We start from the raw sequence: 21,647 nt of genomic DNA on the forward strand, positions 1-21,647 counted from the left end.
TCAGTTTCATCCAGACAGGATTTTTTTGTGCCTCTTGTTCTGTGTATTCAAAATTTCATGTAAAGCTAATAGAACCTTGCGCCAGAGACTCATTCATCCCCGTTGCACTGAGGAACAAACTGAGGATTTGAAAGCTAAAGAGTGGATCTCACAACCAGTAAGTGGTTAAAATGTGAATCGGCCTGGTTCTTCAGCCCGAGTTTCCCACAATTACGGTATGCAAAGTCGTGGACTGGCAGATTAGTGGAGCTGGTTTAGTCACGAAGACGGGACCACCAGCCCCGGGTCTAAGCTTCGGCCTCAGACCCCGGGGCGCAGAGGCTACGCGTGCGCAGTGCAGTGGCAGCGCCCCCTGCAGGCGGCGCGCAGGAGGCCGAGGCGGTGAAGGGGCAATCAGTGCGCCTGCGCGCTCGTGGAGGTGGTGGCCGTTCTCCGTAGTGGCTCGGCTGTTCTCGGCGCGGCGGGCGCAGCCATGGCGCAGCCTGGGAAGCTGCTCAAGGAGCAGAAGTACGACCGGCAACTGAGGTGAGCCAGGGCTCACCGAGTCGGGCGGGCCAGCGGGTTTCTCTACTTCTGGGCTAGGCCTAAACGAGCGGGCTGCGCGGTCGGGCCTCCCTCAGGCCTCCCCCCAGGGCTGGGCCGGGCCGTGCAGCGCTCAGGGAGCCGGCGCTCGGGGTTCCGGCCTGGGCGGGGGTGCTTCTCTAGGGCCGGGACTCGCCTTCCCGGAGGGGCGCGCCCGCCAGCCCGCCACGCGATGTGCAAGTCGGAGGTGCGCGGTCCCAGCGTCAGCCAGGTCACCAGGGCGGCTGCCGACTCCGCCTCGCTGTGCTCATGTTATTCGTTTTGCAGAATTAGGGGATCAGGAATACCCCATTCCAGCCGCCGAAAGCGTCACCAAGTGTTAGAATTCCAAGGCGGCGCTGTCCATTAGGAATATAATGCTATTCTCATGTGAGTCACTTATGTAGTTATATATTTTCTAGTGGCCACATTAAAAAAAGAAAGAAGAAAATAATTTTAATAATACAGTTAATTTAACCCAGTATATCCAAAATATTACCATTTCAACCCATAATCAATATAAAAACTGTTACAGATATTTTACATTTTTTTCATTCTGTCCTCGAAGTCCAGCATTTTACCCTTATAGCACATCTCAGTTTGGACTAGCCTTGTTTCTAGTGCTCATTAGCCACATGTGGCTAATGGCTAACTTAATGGACACTGCAGGTTTAAACCTTTGGGCAGGTCCTTGACGACTTCCTATCCCTTATTAGTTTTCTCCTAACACTCCCCATTCCTTATTTATTGAGCATTTTATATATGTTTAAGTAGTGGAATTAGCACAAATATTTGGCCCCCCCTTCCTTTCTGGAGCCCCCACGCCAGAAGTTACAGTATGTCCCTAAGGACTGGAGCCCCATTTGCACCTACAGCTTAGTGCTGTTTTAGGGGCTTTAGGCACTCAATTCTTAGAGCAGCTTGAAGGCAGACATTCTCTCTGCTTTATAGATGGGGAAACTGAGTCTTAGAGAAGTTAGATAACTTGCCCAGAGTCTCCCATGTACTTGAACCAGGATGTAAACTCAGGCCCTTCTTGCTTTTTCAGAGCTGGTACTGTTGGCTCCCAAGCTTCCAGGGAAAGAAGCAAAGTGCAGAGCCTTTGTAACCAACTTGTAAATTCTTGGAGGTCCTTGTGTTTTGAATGCAGGTATAGCCATATAAAACAGAGCTGAGAAGATATTTTAGATAACCAAGTAACTAACAGAAGAGAACTTTTGCTGAGTCCAGTCCATTTAAGGACCAAACTTTACCTTTCATAGTGAGAACTGTTTACTGGTTTTGAAGTATCAGAGGGAAACAGTTACAAGCAAAGTTGTGCATCCAGCCAGGAGTCAACAAGGCCCTGCTTTCCTTAGTCAGGCTAACATGAGAGTAGAGAGGATTGATTTCTTGTTTGGGCTCTTTTTTGAAACATGTTACCTAGAGATATACCAGTATTCTTTTAGGCTTGCTCTCCAACTCCCTGAGTATCCATCAAACAGATATGTCAGGGGTGTTCTGTGTGCCCTACTTCCATAGAAAAAAACAGATATTTCCAGTCTATCTGGTTCTTTTAGGCTATTCCTCCATGCATTTGACAGCTATTCAGTGATCACTTACTCTGAGCAAAGCACAGTACCAGGCATTAGGGCTCCAGTGGTGAACATAAAGAAGTGGTCTGGGCCCTTATGGAGCTTAGAGTGGAATGGAGAGATGGATGTTCAGCAAACAAAAAACCAAATGAGGCAGTTACAGTTGTGATATGCTTTGGAGGACATACAGGCTACATAATAAGAGGGAATCTGCTTTCAATCAGATGACAGGGAAGGCATCTTAAAGTCTATCAGTCCTCTAGGCTATGAAATTTTTCTGATGATTTGGGCTCCCCGTATACTTCCTCAACTAATAAGCGAAGATACATTAGGCTTTCTGGGTGAAGGTAACCAGGTAGGACCAGATGTCATTATGCATGTGTGGTTATGTATGTTGCCCTGTTAATGATATGCTGGTGTGAATCAGGTTGTAACACATATTTCTAATCCTTATTACATCTTTGTACTTGTTAAAGTATGTATTTTTTAATCATTCTATTTTAATGTTCCTTGGGTATTATATTTTAAAGTACTCCTGTAGAAGTCAATGTGAAGACTTTTCAGATGATAATTCAGTTTTCAAGATAAAGCTTTCCTTACTCTTGCAAATATCACGATGGGAAGTCCTCTGTCAAGATCTTAAATATACCAGATCCGTGTAACTTAAGGAGAAATGAAATAGAGCACAAAATAGATTTTACTTCTTAAGGCACTTCTTTAATGTTAATGAATATGAAGACTTTCTGTTCTGTGACTTATCTGACTTGAAAAAGAGTAATAGACTAGGAGCTGGAGAACAAGTTTCTAGTTCTCATTTGACCTCCCTTTAACCAAGCAAGGCATCAAGTCTTGATGTCTGAGTCTCAGGTTACTCAGCTATATGATCTCCATAACACCTCCTTCTGTTCCTCTCTTCCCATGTTTGCCATGGTCATCATATCAGTTATTCTATACAAGAATGCTTTAAAGATCAGAGGTCAGTATATTCAAATAAGAAAGCCATATGTTTATGAAAGGTTTAAAATGTTAAATTTGTGTCTTCTTTTGTAGGTTGTGGGGTGATCATGGGCAAGAGGCTTTAGAATCTGCTCATGTTTGCCTAATAAATGCAACAGCCACAGGAACTGAAATTCTTAAAAACTTGGTACTACCAGGTATTATAGTTTTGTGGTTGTAAATTTACTTCTTTAAGGTTTTGAACTAGAAATATATATTCTTGACTGACTCTGTTTTGTCTCCCAGGCATTGGTTCATTTACAGTTATTGATGGAAATCAGGTCAGCGGAGAAGATGCTGGAAACAAGTATGTCCTATTCTTTTCAAATATGTGCATGTTAGGGAAGACAGTGCACTGTCACGGGAGAGGGAGGCCTAAATCCCAGCGTCACCTCCTCAATCAGGGTGCCTTGACTTTCAGGTGGAAATAATCCCTATACTTAGGCTCATGGTGGGGATGAAGTGAGTTAATGTAAGTAGAGTGCTAGCACAGTGTTTGGAAAATAGGCCATTAGTAAAAGGTACCCATCATTAATTACTATCTTGTTGTTAATATAAAAGGGTAGTCATTATTCCTTTATCTGTGAAAACTGGATATTTCCTATGTATCCAGAAGTCCTTTCATTGATTCCTAGATGTTACTTTATAATTAACAATAATTATATTTTTGGATTATAAGAATAATAAAAACTACCTTGTATTTGTGGTGTTTTCTAAGTTTAGTCTAGGTATATCTCTCTCTAACACTGTCTCTATAATAATGGTGTTTTAAAGATGATCTGTATGTCATTCTTTAAAGCTGATCATGTTTAGACTTTTAGAGCATTCGCAGATTTGGATTTCAGCTTGCCTTTTCAGGGACTTGGAGTCTAGGATCTCTCGTTCTTGTCAGTAAACAAAAACAAGTAAATACAAGGGAAATCAGAACTTAGTTTATATTGAGCTTTGTTATCTTTTCTTTGGGTGGTAGTATAAGTTTTGCTGTCCACAACACAGCCCTTTTATTGGTATCTATAAGTTAAAAAATCCTTTTATCTTTGCTTACCTGGTTGGTTAGAGCAGGATGTAGTAGAATAAAGTTTCTTTTTCTTATGGAGCCACTGAGTTTGTGCTACATAAGGGTTCCCTGACTCTGATCAGCAGCCTCAGATCTGGGCCTTGGGATATGATGAGGGTATGTATGCAAAGAAGCCTGAATAACTCTGCGATAGTTACCTGCAAAAGCAGACTATTCAATACAGCATTTCCCAGGTGTGGTCTGTTTAACTTTAGTTCAAGGGAATGTTAATAGCAGCTAAATGGGCAAATGAGTTTGGGAAATGGGTCAAATGAAATTAAGTATTTCTTTAATATAAGACTTTAACATCATGTGTATTATGTATATTATGAATTTCCAAGAGGGAATATAACATGAGGTGTTTCCCAAACTTTTTAAAGCCAGGGAACCCTTTTCTCTCAGAGCGTCAGAGCATTTTGTGAAATGCATATTCTGTGGTACACACTTGGGAAACATTTGATTTATTAACCTGTCTTTGATTACAGGTTTCATCCAGTTTTCAGTTTTCTTCCTCTAGAAAGGCTGTCACAGTCTGAAATCAAAATATAGTTTGTTTTATACTATGAATGAAATGCACCTGGTATTACAAATAACCTTTCCTTTATGATCAAAAGAGCCATTAAAATTTTTTTATTCTATTTTAGTTTTTTCCTTCAGAGAAGCAGTATCGGCAAGGTAAACAATCAATTTGTTATGGAATATAGTTGTATTTGATGCCACTATGTTTTGATTGTTTCGAAAGCTATACTTTAAAAGAGCTTATTATTTCTCTGAGAAAAAAAGTTACTTATCTTATTTTTTCTGATCTTGTAAATCTTTATATGCTTGGTAGTTTAAGAATATAGAAGTACTGTTTGTGTTTTTTTACTGTATCCTGTATTAAATCTAATCTTGAGTGATGTTAATGTGCAGAGAGTGGAGTATTTTGGTTAAAAAGATTTTTAACCAAGAGTTAGAATGTCTTTTATTTTTGTACTTTGTATTAAAAATCTTAAAAAGCCGTTATTAGTCAACTTAGTATAATCTGAATGGAAATGACTGTTTCTTTAATGATTGACCTCTCTTGTACAGAATTGTAAATGTGGGAGGTTAGAAAACCCAGGGTTTTCTGGTCATTTGCTTAATCAGAAAAGTAGAGTGCAAGTAATGTAGTCATTTAAGAACTCTGAATAATGATGGTTTAGCTGTTTTAAGTAATATTCTGGTTTAGTCTCAGTTTAAACACAGTGAAAAGCAGAATTGTCATATCTATGCATGGAATTTGGATTGTTTCACAGTGTGTTTGCCTGAGCTATAAACTAGGGGGTTACATTTTAACCAAATTATTTTCTAATTCAAGTCAAATGCTTTGTTTTTAAAAAGAACCGAGCTCAAGCTGCCATGGAATTCTTACAAGAATTAAATAATGATGTCTCTGGGAGTTTTGTGGAAGAGGTATATGTGTATATTATTTCTGTACATAAATATACTTTTTTAAATAATTCAAAGCCCTAGGAATTTAGAATTTTGAATCTTTGTATATTTATTTTGAGAGTTGAATTATTTTAACATTAGAGTCTATCATGTTGCCTCACTTATTCTAAAATAGTTTGTTTCTGTCATGTTTAATACGATTGTGAAATTGTTGGATTTTTTTCCCCTGCCCTATTTAGAGTCCAGAAAACCTTCTAGACAATGATCCTTCATTTTTCTGTAGGTTTACCATTGTGGTTGCAACTCAGCTTCCTGAAAGGTAAATTTTTAAGCTAATTTGTTTTTATTTTAATCTATTAGATTTGCATAGTTTTGTTTTTTCTGCAGAGTCTATAGTCTTTAAAATTCTTAAACTCCATAGAAACACTTACAAACCTCCAGCATTAAAGAAATAGAGAAGAGAAAAATATTGAGATGTGAAACTTTTTAAGTATATTTAGAACAGTTAAATTGAACTTTTTTTTTTTAGTAAAAAAATAGAATTAATTATGGGGAGTGTTTGGGGTGAATACAAGGGTTTTAAAAATATTTTCCTCTTTATTATGGAAATGTTTAGGAAATATCTTTCAGTAACATTCTCCCTAATACAAAAGATGAGGCTTTCATATCCCTCTAGTCCAAAATATATACTTTCTTTGAGACTGTGAAATTGCTTGCTTTTTGGCGTATCTTTGACCTGCTTATATAACGTAATAGATATATCTTTGCACTTATTATTTAGTAAGAAAGTTGCTCTATTTTAAGACATTTTTATGTTTGGCAAATATCCATTTGCTTATGTTGTTATCTGTTGTGCCTTCTTTCACAGTACATTACTACGTTTAGCTGATGTCCTCTGGAATTCCCAAGTCCCTCTTTTGATCTGTAGGACATATGGACTAGTTGGTTATATGAGGATCATTATAAAAGAACATCCAGGTAAAATTGTTGCACATATGGGGCTTGCTACTGGTTGCTTTAGCTATAATTTTAGGAACTTGACAATTTAGAAAGTCAATTTTAAATCACAAAGTAAATCTGTAGCAGCACAACTCTGGTTATGAGTTCAAAGTGGCAATCAGAATCAGTAGGATTTAATCTTAATATTTCCTTTACTTATCATTATAGAAGGATACAAAGGAGGAGATATAACAGTTACAGCTTATTCATCTTATTAGGAGGCCCAGCAGCTATGCATGCATCTACCTTTTTTTTTTGTCTCCTAACCCACATAAGGCATGTATGGCTGCCACAGGTGAGAGCCAAGGTATGTGGGTCACATAGACACATAGAGGTCACACCACCTTTTCCCCACTGATTTTTCATTCCATTCCCATACAGGCCTTAGGCTTCCTCAGTTCAGGTATAATTCCATGCAACAAGCAAGGCATTTACCTAACTACTGTTCCAAGGGAACAGTGTTATAGGAGACTGGTCATTCATAGGCAGGCTTGCATCAGCTCAAGGCCCTTTACTTACAAAATTTTAAATCTTAAATCATCATAAAAATTTCATTCAGTACTCATGCATTGCTCTGAGCCAGGTACTCTGCTAGTGCAGTGATAGTCATTGGCATATGTAGCATCACTGAAGAGTGGTATCTGCTTGGACCGCTAGGGAGTGGCTTTTGAGGATAAACTTTTGGCAGTGGTGCTGGGTCATTTAAGAGTGGTGAGTAGGAGAGTGACAGGGTAAACATTTTGTTTTAAATGAGTTACTCTGAAGCCAGGTGGAAAATCAGTGAATATGAAGAGGACAAAGACTGGAGATGAGGGTTGCTTTTAGGAGATTTCCAGAGGTCTAGGTGAGAGAAAGAGACAGAAAGTCCCTGACTGAGGACAGATGTTATAAGGTAGGGAAGTAGGGATAAATAGTAATGAAGGTTAGCATTGCTACCTTTGTGCCTGCCTTTATGTTGGTTATTTCATTTACTCTTTCCAAAATCCTTATAAAGTAGATAAGGATGCTGCTTTTTATAGATGATGATGCTGAGGTACAGAGAGATTAAGTTATTGCTAAGGTAAGACAGCTAGCAAGTGACAGAACTAAGCCTAGCTCTAAACACTCACTGAAATTACATACTTTCCTATACTCCCCTATGTGAAGAGCTGTGTACGAAGTGACATCATGATGTGGGGAGTGACTGATGCTGGGCCAAGAAAGCTAGAAGTCAAGGATGACCATCAGATTTCTAGGGAAGAGGTCTAGATAGGTGGTGATGCTATCTGTTGAAGACCATAGGAGGAGGAAGGGTAGGTTGTTAAGTGCTATCTGAACACACATTTTACTCATTTTGATCTTTTCCAATTATGATAACAAAACTCTGTACTAAAGGAATTTTGGTTTTAGTTTTATTAAATCTATAGTCCACTTAAGATTTGTGCATTTAGTAAAATGTAAATTTAAATATATATGTAAATTTAACTCAATAATGAAGGAAACAGTGAGAAAAACCTGTAGGCCTTATGCCTATTTAAAAATTACAGATTTCTGAATACCCTATAATGTAGTGTATCACCAGCAGTATTGCTAAATAATTAAGTTTATCTTTTGGGATTTTTTGTTTCACAGTAATAGAATCTCATCCAGATAATGCATTAGAGGATCTACGACTGGATAAGCCATTTCCTGAACTGAGAGAACATTTTCAGTCTTATGACTTGGATCATATGGAAAAAAAGGTTGGTAGTGTGTGACCTTCCATTTATAGGTAGGCTTAAAACTTTTTTTTTCACCCTAAGGGTTTGAATTACAAAGTGAGGGGATACTATAAACCTCCATATTCCTGTGACCTACGTTACATAGTAACAACATTGGACCTAATTTATTTTAAATAAGTTATATTTCCCCAAAATTTAAAAACTTTTTTATTGGAGAAAAGTACATTAACTGAACATATCTGTGTAATCAACATCCAGGTCAAGAAACTGAACATTAACATATCCCAGAAACCCTTTTAATGGCCCTTTCCTAAACAAATAGATGTACTTTTTAAAATAGTTTGAATTTGGGGTGGTGCTTGTTGAGATTGACTCTTCTTGAAACTTGTTTTTAGTGTTTGTGAATTACCAAGGCAACTGCATATTTTGTTATAGAAATAATGGTATTTATAACAGAACATTATTTAAGGAGTATATGTATATTTTCCTACCTACATGTTAATTACAATGCAGGTATTTGGTTCATCAGAAAACACAGAAAAGATTCTTTTCCTTTAGTGTAGGATTGGTATCTGAAATCAAGATATTTGAGCCTTATTTTTGGGTAGCAGTCTCAAGAGTTTTCTTAATGGTAAAATGGGGACAATCGTAGTACATACCTGCCATATTAGGATTAAATTGAACACTGCCTCTAAAAAATTTGTAAAGCAGTTTTTATTAACCCAGTTTATTTTCCTCCATTCATTATTCCACATATACTGAGAGATGTAAATATTTTTAAATAAATTGAATAAATATTGTTGAATTTGTTGAAAATGATATGGTATAGTGACGAATAAATGTTAACTAATACTGATACTTTCTTTGATCCTTTTGTTTTTAGGACCATAGCCACACCCCATGGATTGTGATCGTAGCTAAATATTTAGCACAGTGGTATAGTGAAGTATGTCCATTCTTAAAAAAAAGTGATTCCATATGTGACTGTATTTTTTCAGCTTATTATACAGGATTTCATTGGTGGGGGTGGGAGATTAATTTTACTCCTTATGTAGTTATAGGGCAGATGCATGCTTTTCAGTTTAAATTTAGCAGTTTCTCTTTTGATACTGATATTTTTATTAACAAAATGAAATTTGAACAAATGTCATTCTGAAACTGGCAGCAAGGAAAGAAAGTAGAGAAATGTCCCACAGTTTCTGTTTTCTATCAAGTTAGCTGATTTCACTGAGACATGGATTTGCTGATGAAATCTCATGTGGATGGGAGGATGGGGGTAACTTTGGACTCTTGATTTCTATATTTTGAGTTTTTATAACTAGATTTAAAAATTTTTAACCCAATTTAGACAAATGGACGAATACCTAAAACATATAAAGAAAAAGAAGACTTCAGAGATTTGATTAGACAAGGTAATATGGGATGTGATTAAATGTTGTATAAAGTTTGAAAAGCAGATTGCTTGAAGCTGATGTTTATTGGGTTTCTGTCAGCACCTTTGTCAGGTGATGCCTTCATGAGCTTCTATTTTATTTTCCTCAGGGGAGGGTAAGGAGCCACTCCTTTTATAGTTTTAAGAATAATGATTAACCATATTTCTTCTTAAGGTTCGATATCCAATCTTCCTTTCAGATTGTGATAAGGGTTTTTCTATAATTTTGGAGGGAGATAAGGAGTGAAAAGAAAAGGGTTGTTGTTTGGTAACCAATTTCTATTTTAATAGGAATTCTGAAGAATGAAAATGGGGCTCCAGAAGATGAAGAGAATTTTGAAGAAGCTATTAAAAATGTGAACACGGCACTAAATACAACTCAGGTATTAAGAGTTGCTAAGGTAGTCACAAATGCAAAGCGTTTTCTGAAGTCCTCATAGGTGAAATAGTTGATTTTAGATTTAAGGTAGTATTTCTCAAATTGTATAGTTGCTTAGAAATTAATGTCTATAATGCAGCTTGAATCTTGTCTTAATAAGATTCTGTATTGTCCTTGTTAAAATGGATGTCAGTGTTTCAGCATGTATTAATGATACAGAGATTTATATAAATTGACTGAAGTAAATGATTTGTGAATAGTAACAGTTTGGGGATAGAAATTATATAATAAAGGTGATATTTTGCTGGTCCAAAATAGTATTGCCTGAAAAGTTAAATCCTACCCTCCATGTGCTTTTGACAGTAACTATTTGGATATTGGAAGATGTTCTTTTTTTTTTTTTTTTTTTTTTGGATTTTATTTTATTTTTATTTTCTTAAAAATTTTTTATTGATTTATAATCATTTTACAATGTTGTATCAAATTCCAGTGTTCAGCACAATTTTTCAGTTATACATGAACATATATATATTCATTGGAAGATGTTCTTAATGATATTATATACCTTAAAAATTACTTGGAGGTGACTCAGTTTAGATGCCTTTTGCTTTGTTTTGTTGTTGTGTGTTGAAGTCTGGCCAATGAGGTTTTTGGGGAACCTTGGAATAATACAACTGGTAGTTTAAATAAGAATTTTCTTATAATTTAAAACAGCAAAAAATGCTGTCTTTCAAGTTAGAAAAGCACTTAAACTGTTGTTACAAACTGGAGACAACGAGGTAGTGTTGCAGAGTGATTAAAAGTGCGTGCTCTGTGAGTCACCGTTTTCTGGGATGATGAACATTTTCTATGTCTCAATTGGGGTGATGGTTAAAAGTATATGTGTAGTTACCAAAGCACATCAAATTGTACATTTAAGATTTGTGCACTTCACTGAATGTAAAATTTACAAAAAAACAACAAAACAAAACAAGGTTCTCCTGGTTGAGGGACAGCAAACTAAGCAAACAGATAAACGTACCAGGTGCTGTGGAAAAAATTAGTGCAGCAAAGTGATAGAGCAGGATGGGGAGGAGGAGGTCTGGGATTGGGAAGGGCCAGGGATACTCTCAGAGAGATGTGTTTAAGCAGAAGCCTAAGTGAAGTGACATGTAGAGATCTGGTGCAAGAACTTTTCAGGCTGAAGAAGCACATGTGCAAAGGCCCAGAAGTAGGGTGGTCCTTGGCATTTGTTCAAAGATCTGTATGAAAGCTGGTGTGATTGAAGTGAAGTGAACAAGGGGGAAAGTGTTGGGAGTGATTTAAGTTTGGAGAGGTAGAAATGGCCTGATCATAAAGGCCTTGCAGGCCACTGAAGTGTTTTGAGCAGGGGAACGGAGTGACCTGATGTATATTTCTAATGAAATTATCCCAGCTCTTGTGAGGAGAAAAGACAGTAGGGGACTGGGAGTGGAAGCAGAGAGGCCAGTTAGGAGGTTACCAGTAAGAAAGTTCTTTTTTCCACACAACAGTAGAATCAAAGCCTATAATTTCTATGGTTTTTATTAATGTATGATATTCTTGATAGCACTAAAAGTCCTTGATAGAACTATCTGGTTTTTGTCAGAGTGGTTTTCTTAGTAGTTGCTAATTAGGGTGTAAGCGTTTCAAATTTTTGATAAGATGGAAAAACATAAAGGACTACATATCTATCTTGGTATTAATGTCTGTAATCTTTGTTATATCTTAAAATATAACTGTAAAAAGACATATTTAGGTTCCTTGTTTACTCCATTTATGATGTAAGAGACTAGGTCAGTCTTTAATGCTAATAGTAGGGGGCAGGAGAGGACTTTGTTCCATGCTCTCATTCCCCATCAGATCTCCTTTTGGTAGTGATTCTGAATAAAAATCTAAGCAAATCAGAAGTTTATATTTGAACTTGTTTGGAAAATTGCAGTGAAAATAAAGGTGGGCAAATTCTTAGTATAAGTAAATGTTTCATGTTCCTTTGTTAGATCCCAAGCAGTATTGAAGATATATTTAATGATGATCGCTGCATAAATATCACCAAACAGGTAACAACAACAAAAAGTAAAAATAGTACCACCTTAACCTTTGGGTCAAATTCAAATGCCACTTAATATTTTTTTTCCCTTCTTTTAGACTCCAACATTTTGGATTTTAGCTCGTGCCTTAAAGGAATTTGTGGCCAAAGAGGGTCAAGGAAATTTGCCTGTTCGAGGCACAATTCCTGATATGATTGCAGATTCAGGCAAATATATAAAACTACAGAATGTGTAAGTTGCCTATTTTCAAACTACGTAACAGAAAAATTAGCCTGTTTATATTAAAGATTAACATATTTTATCAGTCTACTAGAAATCAGAAACCAAATGGAAGCCTGTTATAATCTCATTGTTTTAAGAATAAGCTAGAGAACTTAAGGGGCAGATATTTTAAAAAATAGATATTATTTTTTAGAGTAGTTTTAGGTTCACAGCAAAATTGGGCAAAGAGTACAGAGTTCCCATATATCCCCTAGAGGTGAGATTTTTTCCTTTCATATTTCATGATAAAGCCTAACGTTTGAGCATTTAACTCTGCACTATGAACTGTTCTATGTATTAACTAATTTAATGTTCACAACAACCCTATGAGAGAGATACTATTATTATCCCAGTTTTGTAGGTGAGAAAACTGAGGCATAGAAGAGGTAATTTTAATTTGTTCAGTGTCAGACAACTGGTAAATGGCAGAACCGAGATTTGAATTCATGAAACCTAGCTCCATACTCTTAACCATGGCCCTATACTGCCTTTTATCTGTAACTTAAAACTTTGAAGGCTTTAGTTTTGATGAATTTTTTATCATTAATGTTTCATAATTTAGAGAGTTCATGACTATCAATAGATACCTGCTATGCAGATTACACTAGCCTGAAGCCAGATAGACTGTTATAAGGATGCATCTCAATGGATATTACCCATGGGTAGTTCAGTCATGATGCTGATGAATCCAGGGCTATTGGCTTGGTGTTTTCAAGGGCCAGATAATGTCATACAGAGAAGATCTCTGTTCCCTAGACAGTTGCACTCTTTATCTCAGTCATTCTCTAACAAATCTTTGTTGCCCTGGCCTAGAAGTTCAACTACTGAAAAAGTCTTACTTGAGAAAAGTCAATTGAGGTTAGAAAGAAGTATCTCATATCACATGATCATCTTTAGAGGGTGAAATTGTAAATGGACTTAAAGAAAAGTTCTACATGAATTTGTAGGTGGGCGGTTTTGAAGTATTTAACTTACTTTGAAGTTGACTTCAAGGAGATTAATCATGTTCTGTCAGAGAAGCATGGATCATGGATCCTTCTAGGAGGACAGCTTTTAGGTTAAGTGCTGTTAATTGTAGAGGGAGTCCAGATGTTAGTGGATACCAGGAATCCATCACTAACCACTAACGGGTGCTGCTGGTAGAATTTCTATGGTATATTCACATTTTGTATGTTGCCAGATCAATATTTCTTCATGAAAAGGAAAGATTTTTTTATCTGCTTCATGGTGATTTAAGTTTGACAATTTAAAAATTTGTTAATAGTAGCTTTTTGTTGTTCTTTTCCAGTTACCGTGAGAAAGCAAAGAAAGATGCTGCTGCTGTGGGTAATCACGTTGCCAAACTGCTGCAATCTATTGGCCAGGTAAGCCGCTGGGCACACTGTGCCTCTGGACAGTATGGCTCCATGTAGGCCTGACTGCGTTGCTAACTCCAGCCAGAAAAGGTTTAGAGAGAGAGTGTGACATTGGCTCAGAGCTTCTTTAGAGGGATCTCTCACTTGCCTGCCTAATGAGAAGGCCTGTCATAGGGAAACAAGGTGTTTTCATAGCACTCTCTCAGCACTAGGAGAAAGCCTCCCCATCTCACAGTGATTGGCTTTGTGCTGCAACTCTGTTTTTATTGCTTTATTTATCTTCTTTTATATTGGAGCAAAACTTGCATTTCTCTCTTTACAGGCACCAGAGTCCATTTCAGAGAAAGAATTAAAATTACTCTGTAAGTCCTCTTGAATTAATTTCCTTATTTTGCTTGATAAAAATGTGGCATGGGAAATGTTCCCAGGAATTTTATTTTTATTTATTTATTTAATTTATTTTTTGAGTGAAGATAGATTTATCCAGATAGATACATTGAAAGGCAAGTGAAAGGCCACAAGGTGTGGGGGTTGGGTGCTCAGATTAAAAGTAGGTACACATTCCATAGACAGAATGCAGGGTCTCCGAAGAGGAAGAGAGAGAGGGGCGGCCACTAGGCATGGTGTTGTCACTTTTTATGGTCTCAGTAGCTTCACACGCCTACAGGTGGGCTCAATCCAACTGCCCTGGGGAAGGGGATGGGATTCCCAGGGATTGGGCCACCACCCATTCTTTGGCCTTTTGCAGTTAGCCTTGGGGCTATCATGATGCCTGCTGGCATGTTATTTGATTATGCTGTTACAATGAGCATATAATGAAGCTCAACATCTACTAGAAGTTAAACCTCTTAATCCTCAAAGCCAACTAGGAGGTGAATATTCCACCATTTTGGTTGCTCCCAGGAATTTTAAATGGTTGAAATTAAAAAAAATTTTTTTTCATGGTCTCAGTGGTATCAATAATAGATAATTACTAGGCAAGGTTTTTTTTTCCCCTCATAGTAGAGCATATCTGTCTATGGCCGTGTTAAAAAGACATGAATATCAATTAATTAAAAATTATCAGTAATACAGAATTATTTTCAGCTTATTAACATTAAAGAGTTTGGGAAAGTTTTATCTGAAGACTTTGGGTGTGAAGTTTTGAGTCACATGCACATTGACAGTATTGGTTTAAATACTCATTTTGATCAGTGTTAAATGACTTAATGGAATTAAGAATTTTGCCATCTAGTTTCCGAGTGGCTAGGCTCCTGGGATAACCCCTGAGTAGGCCCAAAAGCATTTAAGAGTTAATTCAATAGTAATAAAATATGTTTTACATGCCATCTGAAGATTTTTCTCTGAAGCTGTGGCCCCTAGTTTCTGCAAAAGTCTGTGTTTTGTATGTTCCCCAACCTTAAAGTATATTTATCCAAATTATCCATTTCATGACTCTTCAATATTTATTTAGGCTTAGTTTTAATGTTTTGTTTCACTACTAATCTTGCACTTTATTTATGCATTAGTGTTTGTTCCACTAGATTGTATGATACTAGATTAAAAGCTGGATGTTGGGTATTTGAGGGTTTATTATTCTATTCTCTCTACTTTAGGATATGTTTAAAAAAATTTTTTTTATTATGGAAATTTTCTAAGCCTTACACATACCCAGAAGCACAATATATATAACACTCTCCTTCACAGCTACTGATCCATAATAATGATAAAAGCTACGATTCACTGAATCCTGTCAGGCATTTTGCTAGGCGTGTACTTCACACAGTTGCACTTCTGAGCCACAGAACAACTAAAGGTAAACAATATATCTCCATTTTGCAAATGAAAACTGAGGCTCAGAGAAGTACCATCACCTGCTTACTCAGTGCTAAACTGGTTGTAGTGCCAAGGACATGAATTTAAGATGACCTGTGTCCTAGTGCCTTTTCTGCTAACCATTAGAGCCAAATAGAAGACACTTCTTCACATTTCCATGTATGTAAAGAACATACACAAAATTCTCTTATTAAAGTGACCTGTGATTCAGGATATTCATGTGTCTCAACCATTTACTTCCATAATGTCTTTATTGTGTTCAGGCAGCAATTCTGCATTTCTTCGAGTAGTAAGATGTCGATCCTTAGCTGAAGAATATGGCTTGGATACAGTTAACAAGGATGAAATTAGTAAGTAACAACCTTTTGATGCTATGTTATTAATCTAAGGCTATAAATGTTTTGTGTATGATAGTATGTATAGTAGTGTATGGTGATAATATAAAGGATAATGCAAATATTTATACTCTAAATTTTATTCTGTAAACTTATCCCAGTAGTCATAATTTCAAAAGATAAAACTTAATAAATACATAAAATTATATTTAGGTCACTGAGTAAGTTGTGTGATATGTAGATGGGCTAAAGTCAGCATGTTACATCTTTAGTAGAGATTATGTGACCATAGCTAGAAGTCCATAAAACCATTGGGTTTCATCTTAATAGTGTATCTCCCTTTATTTTACTATTATCATTTTCTTTTTTATTGTCACAAAATATTTAAATTTTGGTGATAGAATTTCCTTGTATTCTGAAGCTTGAGTATATAGTAAATTCAGTCATTGTTTTTATGTTATGAATACCCAAATTATATTGAAAATTTTTTTCCTTTTAGTTTCCAGCATGGACAATCCAGATAATGAGATAGTATTATACTTAATGTTACGGGCAGTTGATAGATTTCATAAACAACATGGTAGATATCCAGGTAAGAACAGCAATTCAGTTATCAAATGCAATACAATCTTAAATAAATAGTTAAATTGAATTAAATCTTAAAGGGTTCTTGGTGTGTTTACAGAAGTGGAAATTTCACACTGTAAACAGTTTACAGCTGGTTTATCTTAGTGAGGAAATATCATTTGCTTTTTAAGTGTAACCAATTCCAAATAGTGTTTGATTCTAAACTACTATAGGGGTTTATACTGTACAGCACAGGGAACTATATTCAGTATCTTGTGGTAATTTATGGTGGAAAAGAATATGAAAATGAATATATGTATGTTCCTGTATGACTGAAGCATTGTGCTGTGCACAACATTGTAAACTGATACAACATCTAAACTGACTATACTTCAATTAAAAAAAATTATTACAGGGGAATGTTGGTTGAATACATATAGAATAAAACCTCTTTCCTGTCAGTATCTACAGTTTATGTCTAAGACTCACACTGAGTTTAATTTAGTGGAATGGAAAAGCCAAAAGCATATGCCAATGACTTTTGAACTCAGAACTCTGAAGATGTAGGGATTTCTTTGCTCGGTATCTATTTTTTTGTTATCTGTAAATGTAGTAATTAGGGAATTGACATACTCTCAAAGATCTTCAGTTGCCCAGAATATCTTTATTAAGATGATAATTTTAACTGTGCAGAATTATTGCACAGCAGTACATTCTAGGTGTATCATAAAACCTGTTGCCCCAACTGGTATAGTATATCCACTGACTTATAATCTTAATGAGCAAGTTTACCAGGAAAGGAAAAAGGAATAAACACCAAATATGTACTTCTTTATTTGTTGTTTGTTAGAATGTATTTTTGGTTATCTATTGCATAACAAATCATCCCCAAACTTAGTAGTTTAAAACAATCAATTATTCTCTCTTGTGACTTTGTGGATTGGCTAATCTTAGTTAGGCTGTTCTCATAAGGGAAAGGGGGTCTCATGGAGTTGCATGACACCTGGGGCTGGAGTCATTCTGAAGGCTTGTCTGAGTTAGACATCCAAGAGGACATACTCACTCAACATGTGTGACATTTTAGTTGGGATATCTGGAACTGCTGGGGGCCGGTCAGGCATCTCTCTCCACATGGCTCCCTGGGGCTTCCTTTTAGCATGGCAGTCCTACTAGATTTCTTGCATGGCAACTGCCTTCCCCAGAGATAACATTCCAAAAGACCCAGGTGGAAGGTACAAGGCTTTTTATGACTTGGTCTTGGAAGTCACATAGCATCAGTTATGTCATATTCTGTTGGCTTCACAGGACCAGTTTAGATTAAGAGTAGAAGAGGACTACATGAAGTCATGAAGAGGTGTTCATTGGGGAGCCATCTTGGGAGACTAGCTGTTACATAGAGCACAGGCATGGGAGTTAAACCTAGGTTCAAATCCAAGTTCTATCATTTATTATCTCCTGACCTTGGGTGAGTCACTGTTTCCCTACAAGTCTCAGTTCTCTCAGTATGGAAGGGTGGTAATAGTGTCTACTTTATTAGATTGTAAGGGTTAAATGTGGGATGTATGAAAGTCACTTAACACTGCCTAGCATTTTGTAAGTGCTCAATAAAGGGTAGATACTACTATTCGGAGAAGTAGTAGTGATGGTAGTTTTTAAAGTAGAAGGTTAAAAATATTGATATTTTTAATAATATCTGGGTATTGTGGCAATTATAATTTTTCCTTCCAGTAGTAATAATAATAGCTTACCTTTGGAGACATCATAATTTAATCATAAAGAACTGCCTCATATCCCAGTTTTGCTACTTATGAGCCAAGTAGCTCAGGCAAATAACTTAATCTGCCTGTGCCTCAGTTTTCTCATCTGTAAAATGAAGACAATAATAGTGCCTACTTCAGAGGGTTGTTCTGAGGATTAAATGAATTAATATACATAAAATGTTTAGAACAATGTCCAGCATCTATTAATGCTCAATAAATGTTAACCTATTATTGTAGCTTTCAGCTTCAGTGTCATTTAATCTCCTAGAAATGGGTAATAAACATCATAATTTTTATAAAGGGTATAAGTAGGACATTACTTTCTCATTCATTCCAATCTATCAAATAATTATTGAGTGTCAACTATGTGCCAGATACTCTTCTAGATAGTGGGTGTGGAGCACTGAACAAAGCAGATTTACAAACTCAAATTTTTAATAGGCTTTAGATGGTTTCTTTGATTGCTACAGGTTTGTGATAGTTGCAAATATTGGTCTCCTACTTTATATTATGTTTGTTCTTCTTTCAGTTTTATACCTTACTGTTTTGACTAGAACACCTAAAACTGGATTAAATAAAGGAGGTATCCATTACTTTTGATTCACATATTTTTAATGAAAATTAATTTACATATATATTTTTAGGGATGTCTAACTATCAAGTTGAAGAAGATATAGGGAAGTTGAAATCTTGTCTCACTGGCTTCCTTCAGGAATATGGATTATCTGTAATGGTAAAAGATGACTATGTCCACGAATTGTGAGTATCTTTTAGTGCATATAAGAGATGATACCTGTCCTGTCACAAGGCTGATCTACGACATTCATGTCTCCATTCTTTCCTATAGTTGCCGATACGGAGCTGCTGAACCACACACCATTGCTGCATTCTTAGGGGGTGAGTTACAGAGATGAGAAGACTGTCACCTGTTATATAATACAGTTATGAAGTTGTGCTTTCCTAGCTATTTTTAACTAGGGAGGTCAGTGAAGCACAATGTTATATTGAGTTTATATTATTTCCATAGCCCCCACACTGGTCTCCCTGCTTTCCATCTCTCCGACTGCTGTCCATTTTAAACTCCTGAAGAGTAATTCATCTTTCTAAAGCATAGCTTTGATTGTGTGTCTCAGTTAATTAACCCTCTAACCTGCCAATACACACAGGTACACTACAGTAGTCCTCAGAAAAGAAATCCAGAGTCCTTTGTTTGATATTAAAAACACTGTGTTCTAGTTTCACCCAGCCTTTCTGGCCTTGGTTTTTTTCAAGTTACTTGCTTTTCCCCCAGATATGGCCTTTGATTTCCTGTTTCTCGAATGTTTACCCCTCTGGGCCCATTTGGCTTAAGTTTCCCTATTCTCTGCATGTCTAAAATCTACCTGTTCCTCAAGACCCAACTCAGCAGTGCTGTTTCTTTCATAGAACCCATTGGAGGTTGGAAGTTCAAGATCAGGGCCAGCATCAGTTGGTTTTATAAGGACACTAATCCCATCAAGGACCCCCCACCCCCAACCCACCCCTGCCCATGACCTCAGTTACTTGATTACCTCCCAAAGATTCCAACTCCAAATATGATTACATTGGGGGTTAACACTTTTAACATATGAATTTTGGAGGACACACACACATTTGGCCCATAACATGCATATTCTATAATCATTCTGCACAGATCTTTCGGGGCTTTAAATGTTTTCTTCTCTGTGAGGCCATTCCTGACTCCCTGATTTAAAACAGTCCCTCCTCTTATACTCACATCCCCCTTCCTTGCTTTTCCTCCTTAACCCTTAGTCATTTGACATACATTTTACTTGTAAATTCTCTCTGCCTCACTACTGAAAAGTAAGATCCTTAAGGGCAAGGATTTTTGTCTTTTGTTCCCTGCTGTACCCCTAGTGCCTAGAACAGTATCTGGTACATAGTAGAGTCTCAGATTTTATTGAATCAATTAATGTTTGTGAAAGCTGAAGCTTCAGATTATAAAACATGAAGAATTGTTTTTTTTTTTTTTTCCTATTGTTTTGTTTTCAATAGTTACTTAAAAACTTGTTACTGTTACTATAGACTCAGACTGTTATTGAGTATAGCAGTCTGGCAGTATTTAATATAGATCTTTTCCAAATTACAAATATTTCTTTACCCCTATGTATTATAAACAAGCACAAGGTAAAATTCAAATGCAGTGAAGGGTAACTTTCGAGAGTCTTTTCTGCCTATATGTATCCTTTTAAAAAAAGTGCAATCCATACTACTGTTTTGACTTCTTTTACTTAATATATTTTGCCAATCTTTCTAAACCACCATGATTAAGAATACTTCATTCTTTTAAACTGTGTCATAATATCCCAGGGTATGAATACATAGAACAAAATTTTTATTTCCTTTAATAACATACTTATAGTTATAAATAGTATAGTCCTTTGTTTTGATATGACTCAGTAAACTATGCCTGTTTTGGGTTACTTTCAAACATTTTGCTTTTCGAAAGGAAAGTTTGTTTGTTTTACAGAATTGAATATTTTAATATAACTCTTGAAATTTACCTTTTCCAAACATTTGCTTTTCTCCTTTTTCCTTGCAGGAGCTGCTGCTCAAGAGGTTATCAAAATAATCACGAAACAATTTGTAATTTTTAATAATACTTACATTTATAGTGGCATGTCACAAACTTCAGCAACTTTCCAGTTGTAGAAGAAGCACCCTATGTAGTGTGTTAATGATAGAAACTGTAATTGCCTTCAGGTTGTGCTCTAGTCTGTAAAGTTCTGCTAAGGGAGAACTGTTAAACTGTTTCCTTAATAAACATTTTTCTGGTTTGTAATAATGTAGCCTTGTTCTTTGTGGGGGAGGGGAAAGGAAACAATTTTCTCAGAGAATAAAAGCTAACCATTTCTAATTGCGTTCATTATTTCTGGCTTGCTATTTCAAAGTTACTTATAAAAAATGTCTTGTGTTACATTGGAAATAGCTTAAAATGCTTTTTCCTATAGTCTTAAATAATGAATTTAAGATGTGCAGATTTTGGCTATGGACATCTTAATACCACTATTTGTTAAAATTAATACAATTTTAAAAATACAAATATTTCAGATGTATAGTTTAATCAGTAAAACAAGGACAGAATACAAAGTGGAGGAAAGGTTGGAGAGAAATGAGGGCCGGGCTTGGGGCTCAGATGGCCTCCTTCCCACACCTTCGCACGCTTGCGAGGCCACAGTCCCAGACCCCGCTCTCCTAACTTGTTGGGACGAATCCCCCTCGGAGCAGAGAAAGCCCCATACGCCGGGAGCGAGCGGTGAGATTAGTGGCTTTCCCCTTCAGGTTGTGACTTACCCCTTCAGGTTGTGACTTACCCCGACTTAAAGACGCTGCACCCACACACTTACTACCCTCTG

At 36.5% G+C, this 21,647-nt stretch overlaps 1 protein-coding gene across 3 annotated transcripts; it reads left to right on the forward strand.

Moving 5' to 3' along the window:
* Positions 1–369: 369 nt before the first annotated feature.
* On the forward strand, positions 370–21,076 carry NAE1 (NEDD8 activating enzyme E1 subunit 1). Of its 3 annotated transcripts, XM_074370625.1 has the most exons (20): positions 370–525; positions 3,186–3,289; positions 3,378–3,438; positions 4,833–4,863; positions 5,551–5,622; positions 5,841–5,920; positions 6,470–6,579; positions 8,212–8,321; positions 9,184–9,246; positions 9,649–9,712; positions 10,024–10,115; positions 12,109–12,168; positions 12,257–12,390; positions 13,709–13,784; positions 14,098–14,137; positions 15,854–15,940; positions 16,425–16,517; positions 18,897–19,011; positions 19,100–19,149; positions 20,834–21,076. In XM_074370625.1, the coding sequence occupies exons 1-20, from the start codon at positions 473–475 to the stop codon at positions 20,941–20,943; spliced, it is 1,605 nt and encodes a 534-aa protein (XP_074226726.1). In that variant the 5' UTR covers positions 370–472; the 3' UTR covers positions 20,944–21,076. The 3 variants fall into 3 exon arrangements, with proteins under 3 accessions (XP_074226726.1, XP_074226727.1, XP_074226728.1); XM_074370626.1 differs by lacking the exon at positions 9,184–9,246; XM_074370627.1 differs by lacking the exon at positions 5,551–5,622.
* The last annotated feature ends 571 nt before the right edge of the window (positions 21,077–21,647 follow it).

Source organism: Camelus bactrianus, chromosome 9 (genome assembly GCF_048773025.1).
Source record: "Camelus bactrianus isolate YW-2024 breed Bactrian camel chromosome 9, ASM4877302v1, whole genome shotgun sequence".
Lineage (NCBI taxonomy): Eukaryota > Metazoa > Chordata > Mammalia > Artiodactyla > Camelidae > Camelus > Camelus bactrianus.

Excerpts from the sequence above, each read along its gene's own strand:
- NAE1 (XM_074370625.1), top strand. The coding sequence starts at position 473 with ATGGCGCAGCCTGGGAAGCTGCTCAAGGAGCAGAAGTACGACCGGCAA. Across the intron at positions 526-3,185 it reads AAGTACGACCGGCAACTGAG|GTTGTGGGGTGATCATGGGC; the intron begins GTGAGCCAGGGC and ends CTTCTTTTGTAG. Across the intron at positions 15,941-16,424 it reads AGTTAACAAGGATGAAATTA|TTTCCAGCATGGACAATCCA; the intron begins GTAAGTAACAAC and ends TTTTCCTTTTAG.